Source organism: Micromys minutus (genome assembly GCF_963924665.1).
Source record: "Micromys minutus genome assembly, chromosome: 27".
Lineage (NCBI taxonomy): Eukaryota > Metazoa > Chordata > Mammalia > Rodentia > Muridae > Micromys > Micromys minutus.
Window position 1 is genome coordinate 30,043,587 of NC_137962.1, and position 19,363 is coordinate 30,062,949.

At 49.1% G+C, this 19,363-nt stretch overlaps 1 protein-coding gene across 5 annotated transcripts in view; it reads right to left on the reverse strand.

Annotated features, from left to right (window-relative positions):
* Window positions 1–19,143, reverse strand: part of SHANK3 (SH3 and multiple ankyrin repeat domains 3) — a 59,237-nt gene extending 40,094 nt beyond the window's left edge. For 4 of the 5 annotated variants that reach the window (XM_080939885.1, XM_080939888.1, XM_080939889.1 and 1 more), the window contains exons 1-10: window positions 19,052–19,143; window positions 17,243–17,896; window positions 16,743–16,946; window positions 15,646–15,717; window positions 13,945–14,053; window positions 13,719–13,870; window positions 13,472–13,639; window positions 13,266–13,382; window positions 12,851–12,928; window positions 11,847–11,913 (exon numbers count right to left, since the gene is read on the reverse strand). In XM_080939885.1, the coding sequence (XP_080796011.1) occupies window positions 11,847–11,913; window positions 12,851–12,928; window positions 13,266–13,382; window positions 13,472–13,639; window positions 13,719–13,870; window positions 13,945–14,053; window positions 15,646–15,717; window positions 16,743–16,946; window positions 17,243–17,530 (1,255 nt within the window). In that variant the 5' untranslated portion in view covers window positions 17,531–17,896; window positions 19,052–19,143. The remainder of the gene's footprint in view (window positions 1–11,846; window positions 11,914–12,850; window positions 12,929–13,265; window positions 13,383–13,471; window positions 13,640–13,718; window positions 13,871–13,944; window positions 14,054–15,645; window positions 15,718–16,742; window positions 16,947–17,242; window positions 17,897–19,051) is intronic. The other variant, XM_080939886.1, reaches the window with a different exon arrangement.
* Window positions 19,144–19,363: the final 220 nt, after the last annotated feature.

The window sequence follows — 19,363 nt, forward strand, 5'->3', positions numbered from 1 at the left end:
AAAGCGGGTGGGGGAGATGGGTACACTTGTTGCTGTTGCCAAGAACCTGGGTTCAATTTCCACCACCACATCTCAAACCCTTCCGAAGAGCCATGAGAGAAGGAAACAAAAGCTGATTCTGTCTTACTGATACCCAAGCAAGGTAAGGCATTCTAAGGATAAAGCTTTAGTAACTGATGTAAAGTATCGGTAGGACAAAGATGAAAAAACCAACATCACTCTTTTGGGCTGATGCAGTTCAAATAGCTTAACATCCATCCATGACTCCAGGGAACCTAGAAGCCGCCTTCTGGCTTTGGCTGGCGGTAGCTGCTCTCACGATGCATGGACATACATGCAGGCAAAAATCTTCGTATGCATAAAGAAAATAAACCAAGAAGTCAACACACTTTTAGCCGGACTGACTTTTTAAGAAAAATATGGAAAACGGAAGCTAAAATCAAAAATGATACAAGACAGTGATTGATTCTCAACCTTCCTAATGCTGTGGCCTCTAAATACAGTTCTTCCTGTTGTGGTGACCCCCCCAGCTGTAAAATTACTTCCATTTTGTGGTGACCCCCCAACTGTAAAATTACTTCCATTTCTACTTCATTAACTGTAATTCCACTACTGGTAGGAGTCATAATGTAAGTATATGATGTACGGATAGAAGACCCCAGTGAAAGGATTATTCGACACCCCCAAAGGAGTCATGACCCATGGGTTGAGAACTGCTGGTTTAGGGTATTAGAATCAATCTCTCAGAAATAGAATGCAAGATGATATTTTGAAGAATCATTTGCCACCAAATTAGATAAGCTAGATGGGTAGAGATTTTTTTTTTAATCCACAAATTACAAAAACTGACTCAAGAAGAAACAGAAAAGTCTAAACAGACCTGAAACAGGCAAAGAAGCTGAGAAATCGCGGTCCTTCTTCCTCCCAACAACGGGAAGGTGACAACAGATGGTACTACTACAGACACTTAGGGATCAACACCCATCCTTCTCAAAAGCTTCCAAAGAGACGGGAAAGACCAAAACAATTTCTAGCTGACTCTGTCTTACTGATAGCCAAGCTAGCTACGTCATTCCAAGGACAGAGCTTAAAGATTTCAGTCACCAATGCCGTGCATCAGCAGAACAGAGAGAAAAGCCAGCAGCACTGGGTGAGAGGGTGCCGAAAAGGCACCTGCCATCATTAAGTGTCCTTTAGTGACAAAGCATCAGAAAACTATTAATGGGGAAGAAATGTACTCCATATGTTAAGGGGTCTTTATTTATAACTCACAGCTAACGTCCCACTCGATGGAGAAAGACTCAAAGCGCGCTCCAAACGTAAGGAACAGCGCCGGGATGTTTGCTCTCCTTACTGCTCTTCAACACAGAGAAGTTCAAGCTAGGAAGCTTAGGGACCAAAATCAGATAAGGCTGGGCATTTAATGCATTTAATCACAGCGCTCAGGAGTTTGAGGCCAGCCAAGGCTACCGAGTAAGAATCCACCTCAAAGGAAGAAAAGCAGGAAGGAAAGAAGGAAGGAAGGAAAGAAGAAAGGAAGGATGAAAGAAATTAAATGTATCCAAATTAGAAGATAAAAAAAGAAGTAAATCCATTTCTACTTGCAAACAGAATGATCTTATGTATAGAAAATCCACCAAGAAAACCACTAAAGCTAACAAGCAAATACAGCAAAGCTGTGTACAAAAGTCAGCTTGTTCCTACACACCAGCAAAGAGTAACCAACAAAAGAAGGAAACTTTCTCCAACAAATACCAATGACTAAAGATCTGCATGAAAAGTGACTCTGACCTCACAGAACATACAGAAACCAAATTACAATTGACTGGTGACCGAAGTATAAAAGCTGAACCCATGAAACTTAGAACACTCAGTGACTGTAGTAAGGGGACAGAAAATGTTATTTGAATCCATTAATGCGGTGACTCCCAAACTCAAAATCCCACCTGAACAAACCAACATCTAATGTAAGCCGTGAACTGAAACTAGAAATTAGACCAGTTAAAAAACGCCAACAAACTTCTTACCGATCAAAACTGTATTTCTTGGCTTGCTTCTACAAATGCCTTAAAGTTTCTCCCTTCTCCTCCCGGCAGAACGATACTTGCCCCTCTATTCGTGAGCTACAGAATTTGATAAAATACGAATGTGCCTAAAAGTTTTCCTTTTATCAGATCTAGTAAAAGACAAAACGAAGACCTTCTCGGAACCACACATAAACAGGGACGATCACCTGTTGGGCCTCATGGTAACCACTCAGAAACTTCTTGTGCTCTGCGTTTTGTGTGAGATTCTCTGGGTTTGTTTGACAGTGTTTGGGCTCACTGTGGCTCCCGAAGTCAATACTGACTTCTGAAGGTGAACTAAAAACTGCCGAGGATCCTGTAGGGACTCTCTGGGTGTCTAACTGGGTTTTTTTTTAAAAAAAAAAAAAAAGACCTCAGTACAAAATTTCCAGGAAGACAGGAAAAAATACATTATTCCAAGCCAGCACTGGGGACTCCATCTTGGGACCTGCTGTTTTCTAGAGAAAGTGTAAATCTTAACAAGAAAAATTGCCAGGTAGGAAACCACAATGGTGTGTGTGTGTGTGTGTGTGTGTGTGTGTTTGGGTGCCACTTCATAGCCCAGGTTTCCTTTAGTCTCTTATCTCCCTACCTCTATGTCTAGAACTACAGCATATCCCAAAATCAAGCTTTTTCTGTCTGCTCTTGAACCACTGTTAGACTTTGATCAAATTCTTGAGCTCAGTAATAGAGGTATTCCCATGTAAATAAAAATAGCTTTGCCTTTCTCATAGCTTCCAACCTGAGCTCATGTGTAATCTAACCATGTCGACAGAACCAGGGTGTGTCACCCTGAGGATCACAGCCATGGCCACAGGCCTTGATGGGGTTCACACATGGACTACATATGAATTAGAAAAATCTAGAAATCTATGGAAAGCAATTCCTAGTGTGTTTTCCACACATGCTACTGATCAGCCAGACCTAAAGACAAAAGGAAAAATGTTACTGACTTCAAAATGTACTAGGTAGTTGGGATTTTTTTTTTCTTACTTTGTTTTGTTTTGGGGGTTTTGTTTGTTTGTTTTGGTTGGTTGGTTGGTGTGGGCTGTTTGTTTGTTTGTTTGTGTGTTTTGAGGCAGAGTCTCACTGTGCCGCATTGGCAGGCAAAGAACTCACAGAGATCTGCCAGCCTCTGTTTCTCAAGTACTGGGATTAAAGCCCTGGGGCAACATGCCTGACTCCTAGATTTGTGTTTAATCCTAAACTAATGTTGGGACAATCCAGAAAGGTCCCTGTAATATTAAGAGATAACTCACTTAGTTAAGCTTATGTGATGTATTTGATTGTTTGAAAACACTGTCACATGAGTAATACTAAATATAATAATAATAAGCCAGGAACAGTGGCATGTGTTCACGATTTGATGGGAGGCTAGTCCAGAGAACTTTGTGAACCCAGGAGTCCAGGGCCAGCCGGGGCAATATGGAAACACTGGGAAGAGGTGGGGGCAGGAAGAGGAGATGAAAATGGTAAGGCAGGAGGGTAAATGAAAAGCCAATCCAAAAGAGTGGGGGAAGAAGAAAGAGAGAAGAGAAAGAAAAGAGGGGAGAAGAAGGAAAAGAAAAGGAGGTGGAAGGAGAAATACCTGGTGGTATTTAACTAACCAAGTCTGAGTAAAACAAGACTTGGGACAAGGGCCTGGCATAATGGTTCGCACCTGCATTCCTGGCAGGTGAAGTGGAGACGAGAGGATGACCATAAACACAAGACCGGCCTGGAGGAGAAGGTGGGGGCCAGGCCTTCTAGGATGCAGACTAAGACGCTGTCTCAAAATAATCAACAAGCAGAAAAGGAGTAACACTGACTGGAAAGCAGATGAGTTATCTCAGTGTGTCTGGGTCCAGTTAATTTCAGTGTGTGAATTTTTTTTTTAACTTTTTTGTATTGGGTTGGTTCGGTTCGGCTCGGTTGGGTTGGGTTGGGTTGGGTTCAGTTTGGTTCAGTTTGGTTCGATCTGCATGCCCTGGCTGTTCTGGAACTAGCACTGTAGACTAAGCTAACCCTGTACTCTCAAGAGATGTGCCGACCTTTGCCTCAGGGCTGGGATTAAAGGTGCGTGCCACCGTCACCCATCTTTTTCAACGTTTTTGAATAAAGTTTTTTTTTAAAAAAAAAAGATGAGGTGAATGAATGTGTATTTAAAGGTTGTGCTTTGTTTTGCTTTCATTTTGCTGCTCTGGATTTAAGGAAATATGCTTCCCTTATCCTCTAGGCTATCTGTGGCCTCTTGGTTACTTTTTGAAAATTGAAACTGAAATATTTATTCCTTCTCCCCAGCTGACCCTTCAGCACTGGAAAACCCAATCATGGATAGTTTGATTACGTGGTGATATAATTATCTGCACAAGTTCAGTAAGAAACTTCTGTTCTTTTTAGTAGAGTGCAATTGGAAAACCCGATTCTACCAGCAAGGCTTTGGTTAGAATGTGACTTTGGTTAGAATCTACATAGGGTTAGCTGTTTCCACACCTTATTGTGAGTAAAATCTCACTTCTCCCAGGTTTCCTCCAGAAACTTGAAGGTATTTGAAAGACCTAAAAAACAATTACTGCAGAGAACGGCTGAGGTCTTGACTTTATTTCTGAACCTTGTTTAAAAGTCCAAACCAAGGCCCGTTGTCAAGCACTTCAGCAAAACAAACTTAAGAAGAGCCTACGCGATTAACAGTTTCCTTACTAAGTGGGCTGTTGCTGGGAGATAGCCTCATGTAGCCCAGGCTGGCCTCAAACTCACTGTCCTGAGGATGACTTTGAACTTCTGATCCTCCGTCTCCACTTGAGGGCTGGGATTATAGGTGTGCTCTACTGTGACTGTCTTATTCAGTCCTGGTGACACAGCCCAGAGCTCTGCCCAGTCGGGCAGGGAGCCTACCAATTTAACCATGTTCTAAGCCTTTCCTACTAAATCTGTCTAGACAGGCTAAGGTTCAAGAGAATGATGTGGCTTCGGAGAAGAAGATTACGCTTCCGAGAAAAGCCACAGTTCTGAGACTGTGGGTCTGCTGTTTTGGAATGTTATTACCACTATTTATTACCTATAGACGGAACTGGATAGTGATTTTTTTTTCATACTCCTCCATTTGCATTCTCCCCACACACACATTTCCAACTCAGAACAGGATCTGCTCTGTTCCTGAAACTCCAAGCTCGAGACACGTTCGTTGATGCTGTTCCAGAGGATTACCCCATTCCCAAGTGCTGGCCACCAGAGGAGGCCGGTCATCTCCACAGTGCCAGAAATACGGGCATTCAAGATGCGAGCCAGGAAACACGCTTTGAGTTCAGCTCCAGAATTCTTGGCTAACTCCTTTCTGGACGCTGACTGACTTTGTTGGTTCTAATGATTTGCCTTTGCTATGCTTTTATTCTATAGGAATATTATCTTGAGATATGGTGGCGCACACCTTTCGTCCCAGCACTTGAAAGCAGAGGCAGGTGGATCTCTGTAAATTGGAAGCCAGATTAGTGTAAATTTCAGGATGTAGAGAGACCCTGTCTCAAAAAAAAAGTGTACATATTATTTTGGTTAGTACAATCCTCAGATAAGGACATACTCTATTCCTGGGCTTCTGCCTGATACTCATCTAATTCTCCAGTGTCCTACATTCCTTCTAGGGTCTCAAATGTGTCTCCACAGCCATCCACAGTATGCATACACCAAAAATAAAATTAAAAAAATACCTTCAACATCTTAACAGTATGATTTGAATCAGACATCTTAACCATGACATGTAACCATGACACATTATGGTTACAATTACGCCCCAAATTCTGATCTCAGTGGATAACTTGTTCTGAGCCAGGCATAATGGAACGTGTCTTTAAACCCAGCACTTGGGTCTCTCTGTGAGTTTGAAGCCAGCCTGGTCTATGTAGTGAGTTCCAGGCCAGCCACAGTGAGACCCTGTCTCAAAGAAATAATAAATTTTACAAAATCATCTAATTGTGATGCCATTAATAAGAGTGTCTCTGGCCCTTTAAATTCCTACCAAACAAGCCAAGCCAATGGTAAACCAGAGGCCACACAATCAGACCACCAACTAACTAAACAAAAACAAAAAGGCTTTTCTTGTCTGTCTCTACAAATATATGGCCTTTTTGCTTCCTCACAGAGTACAACCTCCACTTACGAGCTGCGGAATACTCAGAACTCTCTATGGCTCAACAGTTCAGAGCACTGACTACCCCTCTAAAGGATCCAGATTCCCAGCACCCACATTGCAGCTCACGACTGTCTGTAACTCCAGTTCCAACAGATCCATCAGCCCAAGCATGCCTGTGGTTATGCAGACAAAATATACATACATGTAAATAAAATAAACATTTTAAAAATTAAGAATGCTTAGATTTTTTTTCTTATACTGATGATAAATTATGTGGCCTTATATTCAGCAATGGGTTCTTCGCTACAACATCAAAAGCACAAGCAATTAAAAAAATATCTGAATAAAAACAAAAACACCAGGCTTTTGTGTCTATAAAGACAAGTGCCTGTGGTCCTTACTACTCAAGAGACTGAGGCAGGAAAATCATCTGAGATCAGAATTCAAAATGAATCTGGGCAAGAAATAGATTAATGTACAGGAGCTGTTTCCTGTAGCCGCTATTCTCAGAGGCTAAGGCAGAACTGTTAAGAGTTTGAAGCCAGGGCTGGAGAGATGGCTCAGCGGTTAAGAGCACTGACTGCTCTTCCAGAGGTCTCGAGTTCAAATCCCAGCAACCACATGGTGGCTCACAACCATCTGTCATGAGATCTGATGCCCTCTCCTGGTGTGTCTGAAGACAGCTACAATGTATTCATATAAATAAAATAGATAGATAGATAGATAGATAGATAGATAGATAAATTTAAAAAAAAGAGTTTGAAGCCAACCTGGGCTATAGTGAATGCCTATCTCAAAAAAAAAAAAAATATATATATATATATATAAATTGTTACATCTATTTATTTGTGTATGTATATACACAAACACATGCATGTTCCATGGCTCACATGTGACATTCCTTCCACCATGTGAGTTTCCCAGGGATTGATCATGTTGCTAGGCTTGGCAGCAAGCTCCTTTAACCACTAAGCCATCTTGTTGGCCCTATATCCTTTGTATATTCAAAATACATAAAGAATTCTTACAGTCCAACAATAAGTAAAGTGATTTTTAAGTTAGGAAAGGCCTTCTCTTTTCTCCAAAGACACACAAATGAACAACAAACTCACGTAAATAAGCTTAATGTCACTGGGCATTAGGAAACCACAAAACCGCAATCAAATATCACATCATATCCAACAGAATAACTACAGTTAAAAAGAAAAATAAGCACCAGACAGACTTCAGGGAGAATGTGAAGAGATTAAGAAGCCAGAATCTCATGCACAATTGATAGAAGTTTAGTGGGAAACAGTTTAGAAGTTCCTCAAAACTGTAAGAACTATCCACTCTTCAGAATAAACCCCCCCAAAAAGTGTAAACAAGTATTCATATAAATACATGTACAAGCATGTTTGTGATGGTGACAGAAATATGCATAGATCAACAAACAGAAACCAGCTGGAGCAATGGCCCAGCTGTTAAGAGGGTACACCGCTCAGCCCAGAGGTGGTGTCCCACTTAAGAGACAAAGATAGGTGGCTCTCTGTGAGTTTGAGGCCAGCTTGGTTTACAGAACTAATTCCAGGACAGCCAAGACTACACAGAGAAGCCTTGCCTCAAAAAGAAAGGGGGGGGCTGGAGAGATGGCTCAGTGGTTAAGAGCACTGACTGCTCTTCCAGAGGTCCTGAGTTCAAATCCCAGCAACCACATGGTGTCTCACAACCATCTGTAATGGGATCTGATGCCCTCTTCTGGTGTTTCTGAAGACAGCTACAGTGCACTCATATGCATAAAATAAAAATAATAATAAAAGAGTGGATGCTCCTCTTGCAAAGGGACATAGGTTTGGTTCCCAGTACCCAACTGGGCAGCTGTATCTCTAGTTCCAGGAAATCAAATACCCTCTTCTGGCCCCCAAGGTCACCTGTATGCATGTGATGCACATACAGTCAAGCAGGCATGTGCATGTGAGAACACACACACACACACACACACACACACACGTTTTAAAGTAGAAACAACCTATATACCCAACCACAAATAAATGGATAAGCCAAAAAACATGCATTAAGACAACAGAATATTTTTTTAGCCTTGAGGTAGAATGAAGTGGTAAGACCTTACAAAGCAGATGAAGCTCAGAAAGACAGAGAGCAAAAGAAATCAAACACGGAGAGTCATATGATAATCCCATTGCTATGAAACAGCAATAACAGCCAAATGCAAAGAGAAACTATGTCCTCAGCTGACAGGTTAGCAGAAGAGGGTAACGCTGAAAATTGCCTGACATATCTGAGATATTTGGAGCGACGAAAATATTTTGGGGGTTCAACAAACCTGGCATACAAGATTGTAAACATAAGGAATGCCCCCTGGATTGTCGATAAGAGTAGTCAGTTTTAGGTAAGGAACATTTCACCTTAATTTTCAAAAACGGACACTACACTGTGGACAGGCTTGGACCTGCAGCTCTACCTTCCAGCTTCGTCTAGAAAAATGAGAAGTGTGATCAGCAGAGCGAGCTTCACCCTGAACTGATGACCAGCGTAGAAATACAAGTTCCATCCAGGCCCAGCCTCAGAGCCTACCCTGAACAAGCTCTCCAGGTAATGTCACCGCACGAGGCACGTGTCCAGGGCCACTTACCAAAAATGAGATAGACAGTCCGTGAGAACATGTATACATGGGATGTTTCCGTGTGCACACGTGTGTGCCTGAAAGAGGATAGCCCAGTGCTGGGAACAGGAAGCAGAGAAAGCCACTGACAGGACAGAGTCCCACCCAAGGCCTGTTGGTCCCTAAAGAGAGGTGCCAAGACACAGGACATGGCATTAGTGCCTACCACACACTACCCCGAGGACGGAAGCAGAGGATGGAGAGGCAGAGAGTTCCACACAGCTCTCCATGTGCGGGCTTCTGCCCAAAGAGCAGAGTGAGACAACAGCAACTCACAACCGTCACTTAAGAAATGTCCTTGGAGTGAATATGTGCAGATGACAGTAGGCAGATGTGCAGATGACAAAGCCAAGTCCCCACATCTACGGATGGGTTTTGTCATTAACCCTCTGAAATTTGGTTTCCTTCTCTGTAAAGAGACCCAATAAGCAACTTCACAAAAAGATATTGGGCAGGTAGAATGAGATAAGTTCAAACACAGGGACAACTGGTTATATGCTGTCTAGTTTCTTTTTGACAACCTAACACAAGCCAGGGTCATCTAGGAAGAAGAAATTTCAATTGAGAAAATTCCCGCCATCAGATTGGCCTATAGGCAAGCCTGTGGGGCACTGATGATTGATAATGATTGATGGATAGATTGACTGACTGACTGACTGACTGACTGACTGACTGACTGACTGACTGATTGATTGATTGATATAGGCAGGCCCAGCCCATTATAGGTGGTGCCACCCCTGGGCAGGTAGTTCTGGATCATATAAGAAAGCAGGCTGAGCAAGCCATTAGGAGCAAGCCCGGAAGCAGAACTCCTCCATGGCTTCTGCTTCAGTTCCTGTCTCTAGTTCTTACCCTGACATTCCTTCACAATGGACTGTAAGCAGAAATAAGCACTTTTCTTCCCAAGTTGCTTTTGATCATGGTGTTTTACCACAACAACAGAAACCTAACAAGGACAGGCTTGTAGCATCAAAATGCCTGATGGTGTGCAAGAGCAGATACCTACATCGAGACCAGATGACACACATGCCCCCTCCACTCTGCAATGATGTGCCTAACCCCAACTGAGCCAGCACACTTGGGTAAAACAGACAGTGAGCTTCAGCTGGTGACCCCCCAGAATCCTAGGATTAAGGGTAGAGAAATATTTCCAATTCCAATTACAAACAGGCCACTTCCTAGAATTCATACCTTCCAGGATCAAAAACTATTGAAGAGCAAGGTAAATGAAAACCTGAAAACTCTAAGACACCATAATTTACCTGTGACATTTAACAGCATTGAAGCTGTTAACAGTTCTCTCAAGATTAGAGGATTGGTTTAAAAACAAGATTCCAAATATCCGCAAGCAGGGTGGTTCTAGCAAACACTGTGTCTAATACTATCAACCCCAATCAAACTTCAATCTCTTGTCCCTATATCAACCCAAGAACTATGCCCCAGTCTTTCTACATGAACCTGGGCCCAGTTTTGCACCATGGATCATGAAGTCACTCAACTCTCTCAGGGTAGCCACCCACATTCAGTTCAACCATCATTATGAACCCATTGCAAGGTTTGAGGAGCTCATAACTGAACCTTATTAGCAGAGAGCAGTTCAACAAAGAGTCCTAAACATGAAATTGACCTTAATCTTAACCCCATCCAAAAACGAACCTCCAGGCCAGGCTGAGAGAGAACGGAGGGGTATTCTAAGCTTAATGCCAGCCCCAGCCTTCTGCTGCCCAGCGTCACTGAAAACTGAAACAAAATAATGGGGACACTTCAAGTAATACTCAAAGAAGAAAGGGAAGCCTGGGGCTCTATGTTCCAGAAAGAGTCACAGGCAGAAAAGCCTACCAGAACATTAAGAGATCCCTACGGCTAGGTGACTCTGCTGAAGCTAGACAGACTTCACAGCTTAGCTTCACCCTTTACTGGAGGAGGGACCAACAATAGCCTGCACTTAGTCACCTGTACCCAAGATGAACCAGCCAGGCTCCAGAAGTATCTACCTACCTACCTACCTACCTATCTATCTATTTACCTATCTACCTATCTATCTACCTACCTACCTACCTATCTCTCTCTCTCACACACACACACACATCTATCTATCTATCTATCTATCTATCTATCTATCTACCTACCTACCTACCTACCTACCTATCTATCTACCTATCTATCTCTCTCACACAAACACCTATTTATCTATCTATCTATCTATCTATCTATCTATCTATCTACCTACCTACCTACCTACCTACCTACCTATCTACCTATCTATCTACCTATCTATCTCTCTCACACAAACACCTATCTATCTATCTATCTATCTATCTATCTACCTACCTACCTACCTACCTATCTACCTATCTATCTACCTACCTATCTATCTCTCTCTCTCACACACACACACACACATATACATTACCTCTTTCTCACACACACATGCACATACACGCACCCAGAAGCATAGGCTGAACCCTTCTGCCTCCGTATCTTGGAGCTGAAGTTACACATGCAGTTTCTGGCCCTTCTGCTGGGACTTAACACGCACGCCACGTCTGTTTTAAGCGCTGCCTCCTAGGAGGTCAAACCCGCTGGCCCAGTCGCCAGCCCCAAGCCTGTTCCCACTTGAGTCCTCATCCTCACTCACCCTTGTGATTTTTCTCTTTAGGTCTGTTCACGGGATCCTGTCGCACAGAAAGCCGTAGGAAGCTAAACCCAGCCAGGCTGGAGGGAGATCTGCCACCGTATCATCCCAGAAGATCCTTCAGAGCACTTACTCAGAAGCACAATCCGTAATCTAACTGCTACCCAGTGCCATCCCAGCCCAGAGCCCAGACCTGCTGTAGGCCCAGACCAAGAATTCTGTTCAGTCCACACAGGCCCTTTTCCATCTCATTCCCCGTGTCAGCAGAGGTCACTAGGTGACAACCGTCTTGGCATACAGGGGTACTGTCACAACACCACTGCCTATGACAAGCACAGCACACATGGAGGAAGGATCTGTGAATGGGGCAGAACTCACCAACATCCGAGTCTTTGTGGGTCTTGATTACCTCGGCAAGCTCAAAGTTCCCTGCAATAATAGCCACCTGGGAGAAAGGGGTGAAGACACGGAGGTCAAGGAAGGAGACTCGGAAACCCAGATTTGACCCCAACCCACCCCAGCTCTCCTCTCAAGTCACAGATGTGGGACATCACGTCTTACAGACAAGAGACAAGGATGCCGGTAACTAGGGTTGGCCCACTACTGTCATCTGCCCAAGTCCTGGGGGGGTTTCTGGGACACAAGGCTTAGAGTCAAAACATAAACAGTTCTGCGCACACCAGTGGGTTTAATCTGCCCCTGTAAGCAGCCACAATTCCTATCTCAGTCATGGCCCCATAGCTTTCATCCCTCATTCTTCCTGTGTCCTCCAAACCCAGCCATCTATCTGGCCAGACGTGTCTACCTCTGGGTGTGCTCACACCTTCACCCTCTGCCTCACGCTCCCAGACACGGCCATAGCAGCTTGCCTTCCTGACAGTCTCAGAGGCCTCTGCTCCAACTAAGAATCCATGAATCCCCATGACACCTTCAACTCCTCCAAAACTCCAGGCCAGAGATGATAGCTACATGGTTAGCCAGTGCCAACCAGCCTGGCGGACAAACGGCTCAGAAATACGACCTGGGCCAAATCAGCTGTGGTAGAGATCACGCCCATCTCTGCTTTGCTCCCTGCACCCCTACCTGCTTCTGGCGAATCAGGCCCCACCATGCCTGTCTCTCTGCCTTCTCCACTTGGTTCTTTCCCAGAGTTCTGGGGTCATATGATGTTTTTCCATGGCAGGAGGATAGAGGGAACCCCCCCACGCCAAACACTCCCTCAAATTCTGGGCACCACACCAGCCCACTCACAGCCCCACCTTCCGTGATGGCCTGAGAGTGAGTACTCCCTTTTTGCCCTCTAAAGAAGAGTCAAGGTTCCAAGTCAAGTGGCAATAGAAACACACAAGCAACCATGCCCCCACCCCCAGCTCAGCCTGTACCTGGAAGGCTGTCTGGCTGTTGTAATTGCGGACGTCCTTGTTGGCACCACGGAAAAGCAGGACGCGAGCACAGCTCTCCTGTTGGGAGGAGGCAGCCATCACATAGGCAGGAGGAAAGGGAGGGCCAGGCCATGGCGGAGACACATACAGTGTGCAGAGTTCAAGAATCACTCACACACACAAACTCTTCAGTGCATTCCTAGGCTAGGTAGCTCTTATCTGAGAGCCAGTCGTTAAGAACATACATGGGGACATATTGACACATATGTGCGTGCAGAGAACAGATGTGTTTTTAGTAGGCCACCCAGTAACCAGACTGGGCACAGAACATATACATGGAGTATACAAGTCCCATGTAGGGTGTACAGTCACCTGTGTGCAGGCACATCACAGAGGGCTGAGGCCCAAGGCATACCTGGTTGTAAAGGGCACAGATGTGCAGGGCTGTGTTTCCCGAGGCATTCTGGGCACCCATGTTGGCCCCATAGAACAGGAGGTGCTCCAAGTGCTGTACATGTCCAAAGCGACAGGCCTGAGGAGAAGAGAGGGATTGAAAGCATCCCAGACAGAGGCCAGGGCCACCTGCATACAGCCTGGACCCAACCTAGGCCCCCTGCTCACCTGATGAATCTCTTGCCAACCATTCTCATCCGTGGTCCCCAGCTGTGCGTGATCATGCAGAAGCAGCTCACAGCAGAGGGCATCCCCGCCCCCTAGGGCACTATGGTACAGGGGCGTCAGGCCGCGGCTGTCCTTGTAGTCAGGTGAAGCCCCCAGGTCCAGCAGGGTCTGAGGGTAAGGCACCTCAGAATCCATGCCAAGCTTTCTGCACTGAGGCCCTCCACACCAGGGTCCCGCCCTCACTAACCGTCAGTGCCCCTGCATTCCGCTGGCGGGTAGCACAGTGGACGGCTGTTAGCCCGTCTCGGGTTCGGAAGTCCAGATGAGCACCGCCGTTGCGAAGAACCTTCAGGAGGTCAGTGGCATTGTCCAGCTGTGCCGCAAGGCTCAGAGGGCACTCTGGGTTTGGACGTAAATAAAGGTTAGGGTCCCAGCCAGTCAAGACTGAAGCCCCTCCCGGTTCTTCTCCTCACCTCCTGAGTCAGGGTCATGGAAATTGGGGTCCAGCCCCTTGTCCAGCAGGCGGGCCACCTTGTCCGTGCTGTGTAGCTGGACATAGTCCATGAACTTCTTCAGGTTTGCCTAGAACATCAGCCATCCCAGTCAGCTGGGTGCCACAGCTAGGGTCATCTTACCATCACCCCCTTCCTCCAGCCAGCTCCAGACCACCTGTAAGGCATACACTGTCCCTAACCCCAATGATATGTCTAACCTGTCACCCAGCTTGCTCATCCTCAAACTCGTACCTCAAATCTCATTCCAGCTTGGCTGGACTCATGTGCTTGCAAGGCCTTTTTCTCTGCAACCCCTCAACACCTGTCATCCTGAGCCTGGCCACTCTCAACCCAGCCTGGTCACCCCAACTTGAGTCTCTTCCCTCAGCCTAAGAGATTAGTGAGACCATTCGGGCAGGTGTCAAATCCTAACAACTCTTGTCTCATTCCTCTGGCCCCTCTTACCAGCTCCCCTTACGTTCCCTGGCACCCACCTAAGACATGGCTTTGCCTTCTACTCCTTCACCCGGCAAAGCTTCACTGGCTTTGTCTGGTGGCACAGAGGTCAGCCACACAGAGCAAAATGTCCCAGCCCAGGTTTCTACAAGCAGCATGGACCATTGATAGAAAAGGGTTCCCGGTGGACCAGCATCAGGAGTCGGGGTGATGAAACCATAGAAGAAAAACTATGCAAATCCTCTAGGAAGACCTTAGCCAGCCACAAGTAACAGAGAGAGCATAGAGACAGCTCAACCCCGGGCAAGCCAGAGGACAGGGCTGCAGTTAGAAATTCAGATCCATCTTAAAACCAAATGACTCACTGAAAACCAAGTGGCTGCTCTTGTGTCTTATGGGTACCTGAAAAGAGCTGGAGAACCCAGGGTGCCAGGGTCACACAAGGGCCAGCAGACGGAAACAGAGACCTCTCTGGCATGGTCTCTACCCAGCACAGAGCTGTAGCCACCAACTGTCACCTGTCCTGGGGCAGCAGAAAAGTCTGCTACCGAAGCCTGAGGATCTAGGACCATAGATCGGTTCACAAAGACCTTTCCCTAAACTTCAGAGATGATCAAGGAGGTGTCCCATTGTCCCACAGAGGTGGGGGACTTGGAAAGGGGCTATGACACCCACCTTGCCCCCTGGGTACCCAGAGCAAGAGTTTAGTAACCCTCTAAAAAAAAAAAAAAAAAAAAAAAAAGAATAGAGTCAGGCCCACAGGAGGTAGGTCCCAGAAGCAAAGACACTGTACAAGTGCCTCCAGGTCACAGGGCCTACCTAGTCAGACAGATCTGGGTCAGCTTCACTGGGTAGTCACAGCAGGTGACTCAACCCCTCTGCCTCACCTGTAAAATGTATTGCAAGTCCCTCCCTGAAGAGAATTAATGAGATACCTAATTTGTGTTCCTTGTACTAGGGAACATTATGCATTCAACCTCTTGCCCTCAGAGCCAAACACACCGGATGCTCATTTGCTTCCCTTCCCCGCACCCCAGCTTCTGACAAGATTCTCATCCCTGTACCAGGCAACATCTGCTTAAACTGCAACCTATCACTGGACCAGTCATGGGCACAGAGTCTGTGCCCAGGTCCAGATCAGACCCTGAAACCCACTTCAGCCAAGCCACAGTATGGGGGCATCGGTCATGGAGAGTCCCCTCCAAGGACCGACTGCCACTTTACCTTTGTGTGAAGCTTCGCAAACTGCTTGTCATCTATGAGGTTCTGGGCATAAACCCTCCGCTTGTATCGAAACTGCTCAGATAAAGAAAAGGTGGAGAGAAAGTACCCACACAGGCCCATGTGAGCAAGCGGTAGCCACCACCTCGAGCCGCTCCCCCCCCCACCTCCCTCCTGCCCACACTGTCACTGCAACAACAGCCATGCAAGTCCCAGACACACAGAGAGTGGACACACAAGAACCAACAGCTACCGACCACCCCGCCACACAGGAGCGAGGTGAGGTCCAGAGAAGTACTCGGCCAATTCATGGCCTGGCAGGCCTATAGCCTGTCTGCCTCATGTTCACCGCCAGGACCCGGGGAAACTATTGCTCTCCCAAGATCTGGAACTACGCTTCCCTTCCTACATACTTCTACTCCAAGTAGAAATAACCCAGTTCCGGGTGCTGCCTATGAGGGTCAGACCAACTTTGACCTTGGTGTGTGTGTGTGTGCGCACACACACACACACACACACACACAAAGATCTTCCTATTGGGACTCAATCTCAACCCTATGGAATGATGGGACGGCACTCAAATCACCTTCCTATGTCATAAATGGTGTTAATATTTGGGGCTAACCTCAGAAGACTTGGGAATGAGAGTCAAGAGACAAACGTGCCCACAAGTAACACTGTTCATACCATATGACCCTTAAAGAACTCACTCTTTCTCACACTTGCTCCCTCCAGTGCTCGAACTCCTCACCACACACACACACACACACACACACACACACACACACGCTGAGTGCATGTGCTCACTGTGTGCTGTCCATCTCGCTGGCTGCAAGCGCTCTTACACACACCCGCTCGCGCTGTACTTCATGCTTCGGCTGCAGCACACCAATTACCACACAGGCAGCTAGCACTTCACCCTACCCACTGCACTCGTTGTACCCACCTCGGTCTCTCAGCTACACTGCTCAGGCTGCACACAGTCCCCCACCGCTCCTGTCGCCAACTCCTCCCGGCCTGCCCTTCACTGCTCCAGCCACGGAGCTCAAAGATCACACCCTGCGCGCTCCATTCCACCCCCACCCTGGTCTGCCCAGCACCTCCAGATAGGGCAGGGGCGTGTCCAGGTTGGGCGGGTAGTCCTGTAAGAGCCGCTCTTCATCCAGGAACTTGCCGGCGCGACCCCGCGAGGGAGGCTGGAATAGCCCGTAGTTGAGCGCGTCCTGAAGGCTGTGGTTGAGGGCGCAGAGCACACGCTGCTTGGCGGCCCACACGGGCGCGGTTGGGTCCAGACGCAGGCACTTCTGCAGCGGAGCGAGTCGTGAGCCCCGACCCGCGGGGCGCAGGGCACCGCGCCCCGGGCCCCGCTTTGGAGGGCTAGTTGGGGAGCGAGAGCAGGGACCCCGCGCCACCGCGGAGAAGCCGAGGCCCCTCCCCGGGGCTGGGCTTCCAGGGCCCCGCCCAGGCGATGGGGAGGGTCCCGCGGAGGCGGCGGGGGAGGGGCGAGTGGCCACGGCCGGGGGTCCTGGCGTAGGGCGCGCCCGGCGGGGGTCACCGCTAGCGGGCCACTCGGGGGTACAGCGAGATCTCGAAGGCTCACCGTTTGTTGCAGGTCCGGGATGCCGACGCGCACGACCACGGCGCTGGCCCCGGGGCCGTCCATCCCGGTGCTAGCACCCGGGCCCGGACTGTTCCTGGCGGAGAGAGGAGCGCACGGGGACTCCGCGCGGCGCCCTGGCCCCCCCTGACCCCCCGCCAGAGCCCCGCCGACCGCGCTACGCGGGAGGGGGCCGGGGGGGGCCGGGGCCGGGGCCAGCGCGGGGGACAGCGGCTCCGGGGGCTCCGCAGGCGCAGCGGCGGCGGCGACGGCGGCACGGTTTAGCTGCATCGGCCCCGGCTTCGAGCGGCGCCTGCCTTCCCCGGGGGCGGGGGCGGCGGGGGGAGGGGGCCCGAGTCGGGAGCGGAGCGGAGGCGGGGAGGGGGCCGCGCCGGAGGCGGGGATGGGAAGCCCGGGGCCGGGAAACTGGGGTCCCCCGCGGGGTCGGGGCGGCGTGGGCGTGTGGTGCAGAGGGCGGGGGCCGGGGGCCCGCACAGGGGGGGGCGTTGGCTGTCGAGGGGGAGTGGCTGACACAGCGAGGGGGATGGCACGCCGCGCTTCCGCTGCAGGCGAGCGTCGCAGACCACCGTACTAGGGTGACGGAGGGCTCTGGAGCTGGGTGGGGGACGCGTCGGGGCAAGAGGACCCACTGGCCGACTGAGAGGGAGAGACAAGGAGGAAAATTGGTGTCCTGGGGTGGAAATCTCCCCAGTCTGCCGACCCCTCTCCAGACCCCAAGGAGGTGGTGGGGTCACCCGGGCACTGTGCTGGGTGGGAGTCGGGGGCTGCAGACCCTAAGCGCGAGCTGGGCGGAGCTGCAATCCACGGAATCGCCCCCCAAACCAGCCCTTTTAACCGCGCCCAGGGTGTTCCTCTCGGCCCCCACCGCAACCGAGTTTGGGGAGTCTGTCCGTACTCTGCGGCCTCCCGCACCTTGGCTAGCCCAACCCTGCAGCTGGTCGCCCCCTCCCCGTCACCTTAGCGACAGCAGGCTGGGGGCGCGACCTACGAGGGAAGGCTTAGGGGCGGGGAGGGGGCGCCACTAGTCTCCACCTGCGACGGGGAACCGAATTTTAGTTTCACACGTTGTCCTGGCAACGCGGGAGGGGGTGACGAGTGGGCGGGGAGGGGAGCGCTGCGAGTGAACCAACTCAGGCGCCGCCCGCGTGGCGTGCCAGCCTTAGCCTGGCGCTGCCTCGGAAGTGCCCAGCGCACGGGGGCCTAGTTCCCAGAGCCCAGAAAGGTTCAGCCCCTGAATGGCTGGATTGCCCTCCCCTCAGTCGGGTTTACTCCTGCCTTCCACTGCACTCTCCTGCATACCTCGACTTACACACCTCACCTCCTCAGGGCCCCAGAGAGCCACTCATCGCTGGCGGCACACACTGGACAGCTTTTGCGGAGCAGCCTGGTGGCCGGGAACTCTGCCAGTGGCAGAAAGCCTCCCCTCAGCCCCAGCCTCTCCGTGAGCAACCCTAGATCGCCCACAAAACTAGCTATTCCTGAGCATCCCAGGAATAACCCTGGACTGCCCTGGTCCTAGACATGATAGATCCTCCCCAGATCCCACCCCCGACCACCTGGGTCACCTTAGAAATGCCCTCACCCCACACAGAACAGTGATTGGTTAGACTCCCTCCAGAACAGCCAGCACTCCCCCACGGATCTACCACCTTCCCAAAATGTTTCATGACTCCATATAGGGTTCTCTGACCAATCGCAACCACACAGCATTCTCCTCCATGGACCGCCTGGCTCGCTCCCACATAACTACCCCTTGAGGAACAGCCTTCTCCCTAAACAAGAACCGCTTACCCGACAGAAGCGCTTCTGTGCGTCTGTTCCCTGCTACCTTCAAGCCTGGGTGGACCCCTCCGTGAGTGAAGCCCCAGTAGGCTCTGACCTCCAAGCCCCTCCCAAGGTGTGACTGAGTGTACAACTTAGGGTACCCTAGGGGCTAGGGCAGGATGTAAGAGGGGCAGGAGAGGAAAGAGTCTCCCTTATCTCCAGGAAGCACCTTGGGAAACTCTGGGCTGGGTTTCCTGTGTTCCAACCCAGAGAGGAAACTCTGCTTCCTGACCATGGAGTCTCTAACATCTTCCTCCCTTGCCTCTTTCCTCTCCGCCT